At 39.5% G+C, this 19320-nt stretch overlaps 1 protein-coding gene and 1 long non-coding RNA gene across 2 annotated transcripts in view; one reads left to right on the forward strand and one right to left on the reverse strand.

The window, feature by feature from the left end:
- Positions 1 to 3540: 3540 nt before the first annotated feature.
- Positions 3541 to 18664, reverse strand: LOC121042690 (uncharacterized). Its single transcript, XR_005796386.1, has 2 exons — positions 18502 to 18664; positions 3541 to 3889 (listed from the first exon to the last, which is right to left on the reverse strand). It is a non-coding gene; the product is annotated as an uncharacterized LOC121042690 (long non-coding RNA).
- Positions 15121 to 19320, forward strand: part of LRRC69 (leucine rich repeat containing 69) — a 79380-nt gene continuing 75180 nt past the window's right edge. Inside the window, exon 1 of the mRNA XM_040493954.1 lies at positions 15121 to 15351. Within this exon, the coding sequence (XP_040349888.1) occupies positions 15169 to 15351 (183 nt within the window). The 5' untranslated portion in view covers positions 15121 to 15168. The remainder of the gene's footprint in view (positions 15352 to 19320) is intronic.

The following is a 19320-nucleotide window of genomic DNA, read 5'->3' on the forward strand; positions in this document are numbered from 1 at the left end:
TAATGGAAGTTTCATAAGCTCTCTTTTCTCTTAATTCAGAAAAGTATATGTCAGAGTTTTGGAATATGTCTTTAGCCAAGAATTTTATCCACTTACATATGTTTACAAACTTATATAAAGCAAAAAAGAATGTATGTAACTATAGTGAGCAATATAGTTTTGCTCATGTTATCTGATGTTTGCCAAAAGAAGAATAAAAGATGTATGAATTAAATCATTTGTTCGTTCAAATTGTTATTCTTAAACAATTTTACAATTTAGAAATAGGGAAAATCTTGTTTTAGAATTTTATCCTGGCTTTATTTTGTCCTTATATATAATTGAGAATAATACAATCCCAAATTCTTGCTTTAAGGGTTTTGGAATAAATATATAAACATAGCACTATGTCTCAGACAAAATAGAGGAACATAAGGAGATAGGCATTTAAGCCATGGCTCTTAGAAATCAGGTTGAAGTTTTAAACCTTTTAAAATAATGAAGGTTATTTAGGGTAAATGAAATTGAAGAATATTCTAAGACTCATGGGTGTTGAAGAAGGAAATTTGCACAAACTAATGCTGGTACAGGATTGTTAATGTATTGTTTTGGTCCAGGTGTCATGAACTAGCTGAAGGAGATCTGTTGTGTTCCTGAGAATTTAATTGGTAATTTCATCATATTTTTACTGTTATTGAACAAATGAGTGTGATTTTTCTTCCTTTCCATATGTTTTCACATACTGATTCTTTCCTGTCTTAGATCTTCTTTAAAACCATTTTCCATCTTGCAGAAAAAACATAACTCAAAGGGTTTTGATTTTTTTTTTTTTAAAGCAAGTTGTAGGAATTATCATTTCTTGTTCACCACCCTTCCTACTTGAAGGCCTTTGAGCTGCCATTGGGAATTGAGAACTTCACCCAACCTATTTCACCTAGCTTACTGTCCTGGTCTCCATTTCATCAGCACCAACTCCCACCTGGCCAGGGCTGGGTACCCCAGTTCATACATGTTGGTTTCTAGTAACCACACACTAGTAATTAGTATTATTTGTATTTAGTTTATTATTATTGTTATTATTATTTTCCTTTAGTCTGTAAGTGCTTAGAAACAACTTGTTGACTTACTAAATTATCTAGCACACTGCCTGGCCTATATAGTAAGTGCTTATTAATAAATGTTGACAGTCATAAGATCAATTGAGAGGATAAGATTGGACTCTTAAGGAGTTGTCATTAGGTTAATGGACCATTAAGAGTACAGAGAGGTATTGACTTAGTATTGTGCCTGCTCACAAAAGGGCTGCTTTCTAATTTTCCTAACCCCTTGGATAAATCCTTAAGTCTTTAGGTCAATTTAAGGGAGGAATAGAACCCAAGAGAGCTTTTCTTTTTTCTTCTGACACTTGTTTTGTTTTGTTTTGCCTTCATGTATCAATTTACAGAATATAAAGATTCTTTATAAGTATACAGACCAAGAAACTATTAAGAACTTTGTTAATATATTGGCCAGGAAGAAGTTTCTAGTTGTCTTCTTTCAGTAGAATAAGGATGATGATTAGTGTAACTTATTGAATCAGATTACAGCTCTCTGCTGAAACTATCAATGCTCTGAACAGAGATGACTTCCAGTCTTCCTGCTGATTTTTCTTCTCCATGTTACCCTTACCTTGACAAAAGGAAACCCCTGTTTACTGTTTATTTACTGTTTATAATCTTAAGCAATACAGTATCAACCTGAGGACTAGTGAGAACCCAGTGTAGGAGTTTGCTGAGCAAAAATAAGAATCTAGTTTTAAAGAATAAACTGCTGTTTTTGAATCAGATATTTTCTCCCCTGAAATGAGAAGGGCATTCTACACCTATCTCAGAGTTTGTCAACAATGACACTACAGACATTTTAAGCTGGATAACTGTCATGAGGGCTGCCCTGTGCATTATAAGACACTTAGCATTGCTGGCTTCTAGCAACCAAGTGCCGGTGGTACTCTTCCCCGCACCCCCCACCCCCGGAGGTGTGAGGAAGGAAAATGTCTCCCAACATTTTCAATGTCTCCCTGGGGACAAAATCACCCCTAAATGAGAACCACTTACTATATCATAAGTTGTACTGCTAATGAGGTTGGCAAGTTTTAAGGAAAACCATTTAGAATAAAAATGGGGCACATTAGAGCTATTCGTCTGTTTTTTGTAACTTTGTCAACTGCCTAAAGCTAGACTTTACATGAACCCCCTTTGAAAAGCTCAATGGACCTTCTTTTTTCCCTTCTATTTTCAGACTGTATCCTGACCCAGTGAGATGTGTTTATTTGACTTGTGAGACGACTGGTGGTAGGATAGACTAAGTCTGTGGTAACAACTCAAAAATCTTGGTGGCGTGTTCGACAAAGGAGTGTTTTTTGTGTGTGCTATGTTTTTGCCAGTTGGCTGGGAGCTGTGCTCCATGTCTGTATACTCTGGGACCCAAGCTGTCACCATCTTAAACTTTTCTAGGAGAGAGCATTCTGGAGAGTTTCACTCCAACAAATAAATTCTGTGGTTCAGAAGGAACAGTCTGGTTTCCATTCGTTGACTTCAATTCTTCATACGGCCTCACCCAAACAGGAAAGTACCCAGAGGTATAGCCCTGCCATGCATGTGTCCTTAAGACAGCTGAAATAATTGGTGAACATCATTAAGGATTTTCACATGTACTGGAGAGACTGGAATTTGGAGTCAGACCTAGATTTAAGTCTTGACTGGCACTTAACTAACTTTTCAAACTGTGCATAAATTGGGGTGCCTGGACGGCTCATTAGGTTAAGTGTCTGACTCTTGCTTTCCACTCAGGTCATGTTATCTCAGTTCGTGAGTTCAAGCCCTGCTTCGGGCTCTGCGCTGACAGTGCGGAACCTGCTTGGGATTCTGTCTCCCCCTCTCTCAGCCCCTCCCCCACTTACTCTCCATCTCTCTCTCGAATAAAAATAAACTTTAAAAAAAAGCACATAAATTTAACTTTTCAGAACACCAGTTTGCTTGTTCTAAAATAGGAATAATAACATTTACCTAGTGGAACAATAAAATATGAAAGTTTAGACAACACATCTTGCATTTTAGCATATGCTCATAGCATAATTTATGGTAAATAAAAATAATGATTATTTTGCTGTGGTGTGTGTGGGGGGGGGAGAGGGGGGATGTTTTTGCTAGTATGTCACCAGAAAGGGAGGCAGACATGATAGAAAGGCTGTTGATTTCTTTTGGGAAAGTGGGATTGGGATTGTCGAGGTGGTTCACAAAGCAGAGCCCAGAGATGCTAGAAGGAGGGGGAGTTTCACTGTTGCCCTTGGTATTCAGCACAGAGGAATTTTCAGTAGCTTGTAGGTCATTATGACACGTAGGAAGCACTGAGATGGTAAAGTGAAAATTCTCATAGTATTTGTTTAGCTTCCTGTTATCTCAAAGGTTGACATTTATATTCTGTTTGGAATTGAGCTGTCAAGATTCTTGATCAGAATAGAATTTTTCAGGCTTGGCTGGGATATTCTTAACTGATTTTTTAAATGATATTGGTGAATTAATGTGAATTAAGGAAACACCTTTGGTAAGCTCCACAAAGAACGCCCACAACTGTCTGGGTTTAATCTCCACCACTGCACTGAAACTGCTTCTAGAAGCGGTGCCAGTGATCACCTTCCTGTTCTTCCTCCTGGAAATTTCTGCTGCATTTAACACTGTAGACCACTCACTCCTTGAAATTCTCTCTTGCTGTTCACCACACTACTCTGCTGGTTCCTCCTCCTCAGCTCTGTTCTTGCTGCCCCTGTTCCCTTGACTGTCTTTCAGGATGTTCTCCTTGATTCCTTTTCTCTTGCTCCACCAGACTTCCGAACTGGTGGGCTGAATGTGACCCAAGAGGTATTTTGCTTGACCTATGCAGCGATGTAAAGAAAATTAGAAAGTGAATTAGTTAGTAGTATTTACAAACTGGGAGATTTCACTTAATTAAGATCCATATTTCCACTTCTCAAAAAAATCAAAACTGTCAACACGGAGCCAGGTTTTCCTCATGGCAGCACTCAGCATGCATGTTGTTTGTCCACCACCACCCTCAGCTGGTCTGTGAAAATAAATTTCATGTCTCCGTCAAGAATGCCTCGGTCTCACTTTTGCACTGCTGGTGGGAATGCGCTCTGGTGCAGCCACTCTGGAAAACAGTATGGAGATTCCTCAAAAAATTAAAAATAGAACTACCCTATGATCCAGCAATTGCACTATTAGTTATTTATCCAAAGGACACAAAAATGCTGATTTGAAGGGGTACATGCACCCCAATGTTTATAGCAGCAACAGCCAAATTATGGAAAGAACCCAAATGTCCATCAACCGATGAATGGATAAAGAAGATGTGGTATAGGGGTGCCTGGGTGGCTCAGTTGGTTAAGCGGCCGACTTTGGCTCAGGTCATGATCTCGTGGTCTGTGAGTTCGAGCCCCGCGTCAGGCTCTGTGCTGACCACTCAGAGCCGGGAGCCTGTTTCGGATTCTGTGTCTCCCTCTCTCTGACCCTCCCCCGTTCATGTTCTGTCTCTCTGTCTCCAAAATAAATAAACGTTAAAAAAAATTAAAAAAAAAAAAAAAAAGAAGATGTGGTATATACATACAATGGAGTATTACTTGGCAATCAAGAAGAATGAAATCTTGCCATTTGTGACAATGTAGATGGAACTAGAATGTATTGTGTTAAGTGAAATAAGCCAGAGAAAGACATGATTTCACCCATATGGGGAATGTAAGAAACAAGACAGATGAACACGGGGGAAGGGAAGGAAAAATAAGATAAAAATAGAGCGAGGCAAACTATAAGAGACTCTTAAATACAGAGAACAAATTGCTGGAGGCGTGCTGGGTGGGGGGATGGGCTAAATGGAAGATGGGCATCAAACAGGGCACTTGTTGGGATGAACACTGGGTGTTATATGTAAGTGATGAATCACTAAATTCTACACCTAAAACCATTACTACACTATATGTTAACTAACTTGGATTTAAATAAAATTTAAAAAATAATATACGTGTGTGTATATATATAGATACAAGAATGCCTTGTTCTCAAGTCAAAATCTGGCTTGGTATTATAACATCCCACTTAGATTCCCCTTTTTGTTCTTTAATTCTATCTTTAGATTTTATAAATGTTTAGCTATCTTTATCTTACTGGGCTTGGTTTCATCTTATTGTTCTCTTTCCTAATCCTTTCTTTTCTACTTTTGATGGTTACTTCTTTCTGTTTTCTAGTGTATTTGAGTTTTGGTAGAAACTTCCAAAATATATGTATATGTGTATTTGTATGTGGGTGTTTAAGTAGAATCTAAGAGTTTCATCTAGCCTAGTAATCAAATGCTGATGTATAAGCTGATACCATTTGGAAAATAAAATTTTGTATAAGATGATGAATTTTTTATAAAGCAAACTCACTGTAAATAAATTTATTTATATTCATTTTTTACCAGAGGGGTTTAAAATGTCCTTTTATGAAATTATGGTGGGAGTAGAGGAAAGAGAACTTTTAAAAATGACTTTACTTGGCAAAATTAAGAATTGATAACTGAATTTCATACAAATGTTTGCTGTGTTAAAGCCTGTGAACCACCAATGTTTCTAACCTCATGGATAAAGAAGAGGACAGCGCAGTGCAGGTCACCGTAGAGAGACCGGTCTTTGGAACAGTAGGCTTATATTCGTACCATATATCAGTCCCAAGAATGGTACGTGCACACCTGAGATTTCCCAAAAGGTGGAGATCTTGACTTAAAATGTACCACAGGGGCACTTGGGTGGCTCAATCGGTTAAGCGTCCGACTTCGGCTCAGGTCATGATCTCATGGTTCATGAGTCCGAGCCCTGAGCTGAGCTTTGTGCTGTAGAGCTCAGAGCCTGCTTTATGTTCTATTTACCTCTCTCTCTGCCCCTCTCCCACTCACGCTCTCTTTCTCTCTCGAAAGTAAATAAATTTAAAACAATTTTTTAAATAAATTTAAAATTAAAAATTTAAAATAAATAAAAATTTAAAATAAATAAATAAATAAATAATAAATAAATAAAAAGTTTTAAATAAATGAATAAAAAAAGAAAAATGTACCAGAAAAACCACAACTACCTTTTACTGAGCATTTCCTATATGTGCGCTAAATGCTTTACATAAGTGGGCTTATTTAGCCCTCACAGAAGGCCGGGTTGGTATTCTCATCCCTGTACTAGACATAATGGGAATGAAACTTGAAGAGCTTGGGAGCGAGCAACTTGCTTAGCCACACTGCCAGTGAGTGGTAAGGCTGACCTCAGAAGGCAGGCTTCTGAGAATCCAAAACCCTTGAAATCAAAACTTCCATTTCCATATTTAAAAAGAAAATGAACGAAGACAGAGGCAATGCCCTTTTTTATTACAGGATAGAAGATTTCTACAGGATTCTAGTCCATGAAGCATCTGCTCATGTTTGAAAACTTTTATCCCAAGTTTCAGACCATGTTTTCATCACGAGATGAGATTGCCAAAACAAATCAAGTAAGCGTGTTGTTTTCTGCCATAACCTGTTTGCTGAACTCCTGTTTTTAATGCATTTTTGCAGCTTTGAAAATCCTTTAATTTGTCATAGGGGCCCGTGTCATAGGATTGAGCCAGATTCTTTTGTGTTTTAGGTGTTAATCAATGTATTAATGTAATTACTGAGTGTTTTAAAGTCCTTTAGATTCTAGGATGCTATAGATTTTAGCATTCCTACAGCACTGTATACTTCCAAAGTATTTTATAATCATTAGTTAGATGTTTCCCATACAGTCTCAGTGGGATAGATTGGTATTCTTTCTTGTTATTTTACTGATGAGGGCAGAGATAAAGCCAGTTTGACTGACTTGAAGTTTACAAGTCACTTGCTCCATCTAGATTAACATTCAGTTTAAGGTTCCTCATCTTGCGTTGAGTTCACAGGATGAGGCTGTCTCAAAAAATTGGTGATTTTTCAATTTGCCTGCAAACAGACTGGTTTCTGGTTGTGGGAAACTCTGGATGCCAACATCCCATGGGGCCAACCCACACAGCAGAACTCACAGCTCTTTTAGCTGGGTGTTTCTAGGGAACACGTTTAGATGCAGGTCAAAGCTCAGGTCTGAAATGGTAAACCCCATCTCCTTCACTCTATTTCTCTTTGTAGATTTAAAAAACATTTTTTAATGTTTATTTCATTTTTTTTTTTTTTTTTGAGAGAGAGAGCATGAGCAGGGGAGGGGCAGAGAGAGAGGGAGGCACAGAATCCAAAGCAGGCTCTAAGCTCTGAGCTGTCAGCACAGAGCCTTACGTGGGGGCTCAAACCCACGAACTGTGAGATCATGACCTGAGCTGAAGTCAGATATTCAACCGACTGAGCCACTCAGGCTCCCCTCTTCGTAGATTTTTAATGCCTTCAGAAACTGGGCTTGTGCCACAGCCTCACCCTGCCAAATACTACCCAACTCTCATTGCCCCACTTCATACCCTAAGTTGTGGTTCACCCCATCTAATGTACCTACGAGATCACGTTCTAGCGGCAATCTTACCCACATTATACCTTCTCATTTCTTCTCTATCCCTTTTTCCTCTCACCTAGAAGAGTACACAAATGTCAAATTGCCATCCTGCCCACAGGGCTACTCCCTGAAACTCCCCCTTCCTTCATGCTGCCAAAGTGAACGGCCAGAAATGCAAATCTGAGTCCTATCTCCTAACCTAAACTTGCCAAGTCGCTCCCTGTTCCTACAGGATGAAGTCCACTGCTTAACATGGCATTTAAGGGAGATCCTTCATGACTAGTCCTGTGTACCTCTCCAGCATCACTTCCCATCACTTCTTTCTTTAGAATTATGCCCTCAAATTATTTATATTCCCTATGGCCCCATTATTTCATGTCTGTCAACATTTTTTTCACACTCCTTTTATTGAAATACATCCCCTCCCCCCCACACACATGTATTTTGTCAACTGGTTAATTCTTTTTAACCCCTTATGACTGGACTCAGCAGTCAACAGCAGAAAATATTCCTTGAGCCAACAAGGTGCCTCAGTGCAAAATGGTACCCAGCATGTAGTGGGCACTTAATAAATATTTGATTATTGTGGTATTCATTTTGCAACATATACACATATCAGGTCATTATTTTGTACATCTTAAACTTGTACAATGTTAAGTAAAACTGAAAAATGATAAATATCTGAGGAACGAATGACCTGTTTACACTTCTAATTTCCCTCTAGATTTATGCCCCTTGAAGACAATGACTATTATTCATATTTGTATACAAGGCATCTTGGACGGTGCCTAACAAATAGTTACTCAAAGTTTTTGTTTTAGATTTTATTTTAATTTTATTTAATTGCATTAAAAAATCTTTTTAATGTTTATTTACTTTTGAGAGAGACAGAGAGAGAGAGAGAGAGAGAGAGAGAGAGAGAGAGAGGGGGGGGAGGGGCAGAGAGAGGGAGACATTGAATCGGAACCAGGCTCTAGGCTCTGAGCTGTCATCACAGAGCCTGATGCGGGACTCGAAGTTATGAACCATGAGATCATGACCTGAGCCAAAGTCAAACGCTTAACCTAGTGAACCACCCATGTGCCCCTTGTATTGTATTTTAGAAAGAAAGTGTGAACTGTTGAGAGGGGCAGAGGGATAGAAGGAGAGAATCTTAAGCACGCTCCATGCTGACATGGGGCTCGATCCCACGACCCTGGGATCATGACCTTACCCAAAATAAGAGTTGCATGCTCAACCGACTGAACCACCCATGTTCCCTGTTACTCTGTGTTTTTAACTTCTGTGCCTTCACATGTCTTTTCTTCTATATTTTCATGAACACTGATTTATGCTACTAATAGATTTTACATAAGGTGCTCTTTTAGACAACCCTTAGCCATAAAATTCAATTTAATTTAATGAACATTTAAATTAAATGTTGGCCTGCTCTATGCCAAGCATGGTGATAGAGATTGCAGTTCAAAGGTATAGCAAGGGAGAAATATGACAAGAACAATAATACAAAGTATTAAGTGTTAAATTAGAGTTTGTACAAAGTCTTCTTGAAACAAACATGGAAGCAATTCTGCTTGGAGAGAAGATCAAGGAAAATGATAGGGGAAATACTTGATCAGATTCTTCGAAGGATTAGGGACAGTTAGGCAGATAGGTGCGTGGCAAAGACATACAGGCACAAGGAATGGCAGAAGCAAAGGAATAAATACAGATGATGCTTTTGACGAATAGCTAGTCGTCTTCTAACGGCAGCATACTAGGTTTGTGAAAGGAAATAACACAGAATGAAACTGGGGCTAGACTGGTATTTTGAGCCCCAACTCAATAGTTGGGATTTTAACTTCTAAGCAATGAGAGGCCACTGAAAGATTTTATTTAGGGTTATGGATTTATTGTCGAGGAAGATGTATCGTAAGATGACTGATGGCAGCGACAGTGTATGAAATGGCAGAGTGGCAGAATACGTAATGGAAGCGGTAATAGGTAGAGATAAGGAGAGATGAGGTGAGGAATAAGGTAGAGATGAGGAGACTTTGGACTGGGATAGCAGCAGTAGAAAGAAGCAGATAGATGTGAAGGGTGATGGTGTGGTGGATTTGTACTGGATCAGTTTAACTAAGCTCAGATTATATCTCAGAATCCCCTTCCCTGCATAGTTTCAGGCCAATCCTGGCCACAAGAGACATTTTGCACAAAATGTGGAAGGCACAAGTCTGGCGGAAGCTTGGAAAGTTTTTGTGAAGGCATCAAGTGTCAGTAACATGCGTACTGTTGCGAATCTGCTGGCTCACTTCTGGTGTGAATTAACCATTGAGCCTGTGGCTTCCCTGACTTCTGCCAGATCTCCTTCAGCATCTCTGAATCCTGGGTCAGGCACAGCACCACACATCAGCAACAGCCCTACATAGATGGCTTACACGGTTCCCATAATTATCTCAGGCCAAAGTCTATATAATTCTTGTTGGTCTTTTTCTCTGATGCAAAATTTGCTGCTGTAACAAAAAACGTAAGCCATGTAATGGGCTCTGGGACTGGGCCTCAGGGTAAGTCAGACGGGTCTTGAAGAGACTGTTAGCAGGAGCCTGATGCCACCCCAGGAAGGTGTTGGTGAGGGTTTAAAAGAATATGAGGGAGATATTACTGGAAATGTTATTGTTATGTTGTTGGAAGAAAGGTGACTCTTGTACACAGTAGCAGGAAGTTTAGCAATGATGCTGGCAGCATTAACATGGAAAATAAAAAGTATACCTCATTAACTGGATGATCTACCTATGGGGATTTCTAGACAGAATATTGAAGGTATAAGATTCTTCTAGGTGCCTATAGTAAAAGAGGAGAAAGGCAAGCAAAAAGAACTGTAAATGAGCCACAAATTGGGAGGTTTGAAAAATAAAATGTTCTTATTCATAGCCTCTCCAGACAGTAAATGTTGCTAAAATTACATGAGTTCCAGACAGAGAACAAATCAGGGAACTGTCAGGAAAATGAAGTCTGAAGAAGAAGCCACGGGCATGTTGAGACCTTTGCTGAGACCTCAAGAGGATGAAAGATACTTTCTAGTCAACACATGAGAGAGCTTCTCAAGTTCTTAAGGCTTTTGTCCCGCAGTAGTCTCACGGAAACCAAAACAGAGAGGAGCTCTTGCAAAGACATTCTGGGTGTGGCTTCTGTTGGATGAAGAGAATTGTAAACTCAAGACAAGCCTACAAAGTTTTAAAAGGGACTGTATCAATTTGGCTCAAATGTGACACCATAAAATGATAGGATGAAGCTTCACATGCTGCTGGTAGGAAGGTAGACTGATGCAGCCACTTTGGGAAACCGTCAACCAGGTCCTCAAAAGTACTCTATGACTCAGCAATTCCTCTTCTGGATAGACACTCAAGAAAACTGCACGCAAATGTCCATGGCATCATTTGCAACAGTTGAAAAGTAGAAACAGCCTAAATGTCCATCAACTGGTAAGTGGATAAATAAAAGTAGTAGAGACCTACGATGGAATCTTGTTAGGCAATAAAAAGGTACAAAGTACTGGTACGTGCTGTGACACGATGAAACTCAGAAACACTGAGTGAAAGTCGCAAAGACAATGTGCATGATCCCATCTATAGAAAATGTCAAAAATGGGCAAATCTACAGGGCTAGAAAGGATGTCAGTGGCTGCCTGGGACTGGAGTGGGTGGGAAAAATGGGAGGATGATTGCTAAAGGACACATGGCTTCTTTTTGGGCGATAAGAGTTCTAAATTTTTTTTTTTCAACATTTATTTTTGGGACAGAGAGAGACAGAGCATGAACAGGGGAGGGGCAGAGAGAGGGAGACATAGAATCGGAAACAGGCTCCAGGCTCTGAGCCATCAGCCCAGAGCCCGACGCGGGGCTCGAACTCACGGACCGCGAGATCGTGACCTGGCTGAAGCCGGACGCTTAACCGACTGCGCCACCCAGGCGCCCCTGGGCGATAAGAGTTCTAAAATTGATTGTGATGGTGGCACAACTTGGCGAATATACTTAAAAAAGAAAAAAAAAAAACATGAGAAGACCTTTGGAGCCTTGAACTTCTATGGACAGGGTAAAGTCTGAGAAAAAAATAGCAAACATCAGCTATGTTCTATGAAGAAGGAAAGATAATTCAAGAGTCCAGAGAGAAGACCAAGAACCAGTCCCAGGCAGTAGGGCTGAACGTTAATCAGGGATCTGACAACATGTAGCCAGTTGAGTTCCAGAATTGTTACAAACCAGGGCTGCCTTGTGCCTCTAACTTTTCCCTTTTTTGAGTGGTGCTATTGCCTGTCCTATGGTTCACCCATTGTTAATTTCTGGGTACATGAGGATGAGATAACTTGTCTCTTTAGTTCCTAGGTTTTCAGATCAAGATGGACTGTCCCTGAAACAGACTCAAAGAACTGCCTTTAAGGAGCTGCATCCACCCTTGTTACTTGATTTAGATGACGAGATTCTGTAATCTGATGCTCTCAACAGATCAAAGTTTTGGGGAAGGGGGCTCTTGGGAGAAAGGGGCCCACTGGGGTGGATTTTAAGATATGTCCACTTACCATCAAGAGGTGGGGTCTAGTTCGTCTTCCTTTGAATATGGGCCGTTCTTAGGGACTTGAGTTCTAATGAATAGAATGTGGCACAAGTGAAGCTACCTGATACTGAAGCTAGGTCATGAAGTGATAAGGCTTCCATTTCACTTTCGCGCTTGAGATGCTCACTCTCAGAGCTAAGCCACCATGCTGCGAGGCAGCTCAGGCCCCCTTGGATAGGCTACGTGGGGGTGTTCTAGCTGATTGCCTGAAGGTCCCAGAACCTACCACCAGATACAGGTGAATGAGTCTTTACATGATCTCCACCTCAGCCTTTGAGTCAGCACAGATGTCACCAAGAGCAACACTGATAAACTTTCTCCACTAAGCTCTGCCCAAATTCTACATTTGTGAATAAAATAAATATATTAAGCCATTATGTTTTGCAGTGGTTTGTTACCTAGCAATGGATAACCAGAACAGGTGGCATTTATGGGGCTGACTGCATGTTGGAAGAGAGAAGGAGGAATCAAGAATTCTTACCAGATTTTCTAGGTTAAGCAAATTAATAGAAAGCAGTATCAGCTTGCAGTGGCCTGTTTTACCCCTTTAAATCAAATTACCCGTGTTTGGGTAGTGTCAGCTGGTATCCTGGCCACATAGAGTTATTTCAGAGGAGATGAGTGTCCATAAGATTTTTTTTTTTTTATGTCTCATGATTAGTTTGTTTAGATAGTAACATGTTTGTTCCTAGGAAACGCTGAAGTGTCAGAGTAATGAAGCTGGAAGATAGGTTTGGAAGAGATAAACCAAAGCGCAGTGATTAAGTAGCTGAAAAATGATTTTACTCTAGCAACTGGAAGTCACTATTAATCAGCACCTCTTGTTTTACTGTTATGATGATACTGATGCACCTAAGACTCTTTAAAAATTCAATGATTCTCCTTTAGGACTTGGGCATTGCTTTATTCTTTTACTGGAAAAGCTCTTTCCTCTAATAGCAGCCTCTTAGGAAGGCCTTCTCCGGACGTCCTGTCTAGAACTGCAAACTCCCCACTCTCACACTCCCTATTTTCCTTACCTGCTTTGTTCCTTTTCCCCTTCCCTAATGCCATCTAACATACTAGACTTACTTATTTATCTTGATTGTTCTTCTCCCCCTACTAAAATGTAAATTCACTGACAGAGGGATTTTTGTCTTTTTAATTCACTTTTAATTTCCCCAGTGCCTGGGACAGTATTAAGCATATAGTAGATGCTCCTTAAATATTTGTTGAATAAATAAATAAAGTGATTTGTGAATTACAAAGAAAAGATTGAATTGTGTCCTGAATACTTTCAATACAGTATATATTTTATAGTGTTCAAGTTTTTGGAAATCAACAACCAAAATAGGCATATTTATTTATATAACCCAAATAACCCAAGTGCCTCCAAGCCTCATATGGACTCAAATCGAGTGTTTTTTTTTTTTTTTAATTTATTTATTTTTGAGAGAGAGAGGGAGAGAGAATGAGAGTGGGGGAGGGGCAGAGAGCATTGCAAGCAGGCTCCACGCCATCAGTGCAGAGCCCAACTCTAGGCTCAAACTCACGAACTGCAAGATCATGACCGAAGCTGAAACCAAGAGTCGGTCATTTAAATGACTGAGCAACCCCAGCACCCCTCAAGTGGAGTTCTAATAGTAATCAGATACCACTGGTTTCAGCTCCTCCCCATTCCTGTTATTTTTGTCTTTGTCCTAATCTTTTCTCTGAATAATGAGAATAGTATAATGTACTCATATGTACCCATTATGGGGCACCAATAAGTTAGATCTGTTTCTTTTCACTCACTCCCCACACCCAAGTTATTTTAAAGAAAGTTCAAGATATGTCATTTCACCTGCAAATTTCAGATGCATTTCTAGATGTTAAGTACATTTTTAAGAACACTACCAGCACGCCATTATGACAGATAACAGAATTAGCAATTCCTATCATCTAATAACCCGTCCGTGATCACATTTCCCCAAACCACTCCACAGTATTTTTATTCAAATCAGAATCCAAACAAGGTCCACATACTGCATTTGGCTGTTATTTCATGACAGTTTCTCCTCCCTTTTATTAATACCATGGATTTGTTGGTCGGACCTCGTGTCATTTTTGCCCCGTAGAATTCCTTGTGTTCTAGATTTGGCTCACCGCTTCCCTGAGATGAATTTAGCTTGTTTTCCCGTCATCATATTTTCTGTAAGTGGTAGTTTTGTCTGGACAGTTGATTAGCTTCAAGGTTCAATTTTTAGGCAATAATATTTCATAGGTGGTGCTGAGTACTTTTTATTGTATCATGTCCATGAGACTTATAACGTGACTGTCTCAATTGTAATGATGCTAAAATTGATTACGAGTTTAAGTTATAGCCTGATTTCTTACTTATGAAGTTCTCATCAACCTCATACCTAATGCTTTTAGCATCCAATTATCATATTTCCTTAGATCTGTTATTTCACTAGGATCTGCAAAAATTGTGATTTTCCTAAATCAATTTTTCCTTCCTCATTTATTAGCTTCAATTTTTCTTTGAATAGGAACTTTGTTAACTATTAGATTACACTCAAATGAACTTTGTGCTGAGAAAGCAGAATGCTTCCTTTTTTTCATTTATCAATTTTCAGACTTATGAATGAGTTGGTTCCCTAGCAATCCCTGTGTAATCAACACATTTCTTTTTAAAATACCATTATGAACTCTCAGATTTTAATCTATTTTTACGTGTTTCACTCTAGATTATTCCTTACGATCCTCAAATTTTCCATTTTAGACCAATGGGAGTCCCTAGAAGTTGATTTCTGTGTCCTTTTGATGTGATCTCATTAGTCTGATAACATCTATGTCTCTGGCATAAAGTATCGTAGGCTCATCTTATACATTAACTGCTTTAAATGAAGAGTCAGCTATTTCCTATCTGTATCTTTTACACAGGAAACTATCTGATGTCTCCCGTCTTCAACATGGTACATCTCAGAATGTTTTTGTTTCCATGACACCCTAATTCTGTCATTAAAGGTTCTAAAGATGCACAATAAGTAACTTAATCCCTAGTGATTACCTTCTCCCTTTTCTATTTCTTTTCTAAGGCCATGACTGAAAAGATGTTAGTAAGGGCACTGAAAGGTGGTAAAAATACTAAGATTGTTACTTTGAGTGGGAAGAAGATTACAAAGATGCCCTCATCATTAGATAAACTGCCTGGCCTCAAGACCTTAAACCTTCAGAATAACCGAATTTCCAAGGTGTGCTCAGAGATAAGCACCTTGACCCAGGTGAGGAATAAATAGCATATCTTTTTGGACTGAGGTTGGAAAACAGGAAAAGAGAAAAGAGGTGAAAGAAAAATAAGGCTTTGATCTCTGGAGACGTAGCTCTGGGGAGATTTACTGTGGAGTGTTATTGGAGAGGCATCAAAAAGCTTTCTCCCTTAGGGGATTACATATGGTAGGGGAGAAGATGTTTCAACTTATTCATGTGCTCTTTGGCCCACATCTGGAATCAGAGGATTAGATCTCTGACACACTCATCTTTCTGGAGGCTGTCATCTGGAAAAGGGTTGGGAAACTGGATCTGCTTGTCCACCTTGGGGGCTCCATCTGGAAGTGAGGTTGAGGATCCCAGAGATGTTGTTCACCTTGGGGACTATCCTGAAGCCTTTGCATATTGAAGGAAGAGGCTTTGGGGTTGTAGGAAAGGGGTTCCTTTTCAATTTCCTAGAGCAGGCTGAACTTTGAAATGGGAGTGCTGGCAGGGAATGGGAAGGAGGAGACATTCATTTGTTCTGAAGCAGTCTTTTAGAGAAGGTTAGTATTTTAAATAAAGAACACCCTTCTTAAAGAGCAACAGTTGACATGAATGAATCCCAGATGCTCGTGTTAAATATTTCTGCCCAACAATGTGAAACTTCAGCTGCTAGAAATCTTGAGGTTGGGAGAAAGCAAGGGATGTTAACTTGTGGTTTTCTTTTTCTCACTTCTAAACTGTTACCAAGCACTAAAAGAACCTATAAACAGTAAAGTCATTGCAGTTCACTAGTTCTGAGTTCAGAGTTACAAAACAAACAAACAAAAGACAAAAAAACCGTCTATTTTCTTACCTACCTCATTTCCTTTTAGGCTCATAAAATCATTTGAACTTGCAATCTGTGGTTGAGTCTTTGCCAAAAATAAGAGTAATATTCACAAACTCCTCCCTTTAATGATAATTTCCAAAAGTGCATATATATGGTTATAGGATGAGGATTTGGACTTTTCTGATAGGAGAGAGGAGTTTATATACAGAAGAATTTAGAATTTGACTAAGCCATGAGCTAATTTTCTCCCCCCTACTTGATTGTTTTTTTCCATTAAAGTAACACAGTGCATTGTTTGAAGATAATCAAAACCCACAAAACCCTGTAAGAAAAAGCTACTACCTTCTGTCCCACTCTCCCCCATTTCCAATTCTGATCTCCATATAGAACCATTTTTCACTCATCTTTTTTTCCCCTTGATTTGTGCATTTTAGATATCATTGTTCTTCATTCTTCCAAATACAACATATTTAGTTTCTCCATAGCTATCTTTTAAACTTAATATTACTGCACCTTCATTTCTGCTTTTCCCAACTACAGTCTCTTTTTAGTCCCCATTTGTAAGATGACAATGTTAGCATCTCTACTCCATTGTCAGCTCTCCTTCCCTCTTCCCCACCAAAAATTTTAAACTTGTTACTTTAAATTTTTTTTTAAGGTTTATTTATTTATTTTGAGAGACAGAGAGCAAGCGGGGTAGGGGGAGAGAGGGAATCCCAAGCAGGCTCCTCACTGTTAGCACAGAGCCCAATGTGGGGCTCGAACTCATAAACCATGACCTGAGCCAAAATCAAGAGTCAGATGTTTAACTGACTGAGTCATCCAGGTGCCCCTAAACTTGTTACTTTGATAACATGTAGAGCGTTTACAGTATAGTCAGTTATAACTGTGGTTAAATCTCTGTCTCTTGGGTGAATTCTACTTCTAAAATATGTGTCATTAATAATTAAATATCATTCACACAGAATCAATTAATGTATTATGATCATATCTTCTTCCTCATATACCATTTTTGCTCCCTTGGAGTTTCCAATTGCCTTTCTTTCATTCTTGTGTCTTTTGCCTTTGTTGTGGCCTCATTTTCTTTCAAACTTGATTATGTTGCATATTTTATCAAATATGCTTTTTCCTTGAGTGTCTTCCCTCCAGGAGCCTCCATTCTCCTGCCCCAGTCTAAGCTGATTACTACACAGGGTCACTGGATACTGTCAGTCTAGGGCATCCCTTTGCGGTTCTCCTGAATTGGACCCACTGTGTCCTGTGGCCCATATGTTCCTCTTTCTTGGTTTCCCTTGTTATTTTGTAGAAGTTAAGTCTGCAGATACCATCCGAGTCTGGGTATGTGGTAGTTTAATTTTTTGAACCCTTGTGTATCTGAAAACATGTATTCTTCCTTCATGTTTGGTTAATAGTTGTTTAGTTAAAAATTACAGACTGTAAAATACATTTCCTCAGGAAAAAAAAGCCTGGGTCTGATTATCATTACTTTGTCTTCTTGTGGCTCTCCCAGTACTTACCTCCTTATCCTTTTATTTATGAGAGCCTCTAAAATTTTGACTTCTGTTAACTCACAATTTCCTCAAATAGGGAGCTGGCAAAACTCAGTCCTTAGAAATTAGGTTTCTTGTGGTCTCCTTTGTACTTCTTTTTTTTTTTTTAAGTTTGTTTGTTGATTTATTTATTTATTTACTTCCTTACTGATCATGACCTGAGCTGAAATCAAGAGTTGGGTGCTTAACTGAACCGCCCAGGCGCCCCTATTACAGTCAACCTTTAAATCACTATACAAGTCAGATTCAGGCTAATGCCATTGTTTAGCTATTCATGAGTTAGCAGTTTTCTCAGATTGAGTCTCCACGGTTGTGGAATTTTGAAAAAAATCAATCTCTCCTTTATTTTTCTTAAGTTTATTTATTTATTTACTTGAGAGCAAGAGCACATGCACCTGTATGAGCGAGCGAGTGGGGGAGGGGCTGAGACAGGGAGAGAGGACCTTAAGCAGGCTTCAAGCTGCCAACACAGGAGCCCAATGTGGGCTCAAACCCATGAACCCTGAGACCATGACCCCAGCTGAAACCAAGAGTCAGACGCTCAACCAAATAAGCTACCCAGGCACCCTTCAATCTCCCCTTTATAATGGGAGTTCTAGAAGTAGCTCGAATAAAATGTTCTAGATACCTTCAAAAGATATAGATTGTTCATACGGTTCAGAAATACTGCATAGTTATTCCCACGATTTCTAACGGCAAGGACAGACGATAGTTTCTGAAAAGAAGAGAGGTAAGAGGGGCTGCTAGTCCTGGAGGAGCATTTGGGAGCCTTGGATATCTTAACAGGTGCAGCCACTTACCGGCTAAATAAAAGGAGCTTAATCCCCGTGGGTCTCAATTTCTGCCTTCATTTACTCAGTCCATGCAGAAGTATTGAGCACCATCTGTGTGTCAGGTGTTCAGAACTGGTGATTCAGCAATAGGTGAAAACCCCTGCCTTCATGGAGCTTCTGTTCCAACCAGAAGGGCTGTAAGAAACAAACAAGCAGGGGCGCCTGAGTGGCTCAGTCGGTTAAGCGGCCGACTTCGGCTCAGGTCATGATCTCGCAGTCAGTGAGTTCGAGCCCCGCGTTGGGCTCTGTGCTGACAGCTCAGAGCCTGGAGCCTGTTTCAGATTCTGTGTCTCCCTCTCTTTGACCCTCCCCCGTTCATGTTCTGTCTCAAAGATAAATAAACGTTAAAAAAAAAAAAAAGAAGCAAAACAAACAGGACGTGAGGCAATGATCAGTGCTAAGGAGAAGAACACAGCAGAGAAGGCAGGCAGGGCACGTCGTGGAATTCAAGCCCAAACGTTGAGGAATGATCTAAGCCACAAAGTGTCCTTGTGATCTTTATAACCTGGTGATATGTATGTCACAGTTCTAAGATTAGAATTTTTCTTCTAACCATTTTCTACAAAACCCCTGAATGTATTTTTCAAAAGTTAGTTTGAACTCTTTCTTGTATTGCTTCAGATCCTACCTTTTATTAGTAATTATTGAAAGTATCTCCCTACCACATTTTTGAGGGGGTCTATACTGTGCTTGCTTTTTGGACTAGCCTTTTTATTTTATCATCGTAGGAAGTCCACTTTGCCCCAGTATTCTGATTTTTGGTCATATTTTCTACAAATAAAAAAC

This window comes from Herpailurus yagouaroundi, unplaced genomic scaffold, assembly GCF_014898765.1.
Source record: "Herpailurus yagouaroundi ecotype Mexico unplaced genomic scaffold, PumYag 186, whole genome shotgun sequence".
NCBI lineage: Eukaryota > Metazoa > Chordata > Mammalia > Carnivora > Felidae > Herpailurus > Herpailurus yagouaroundi.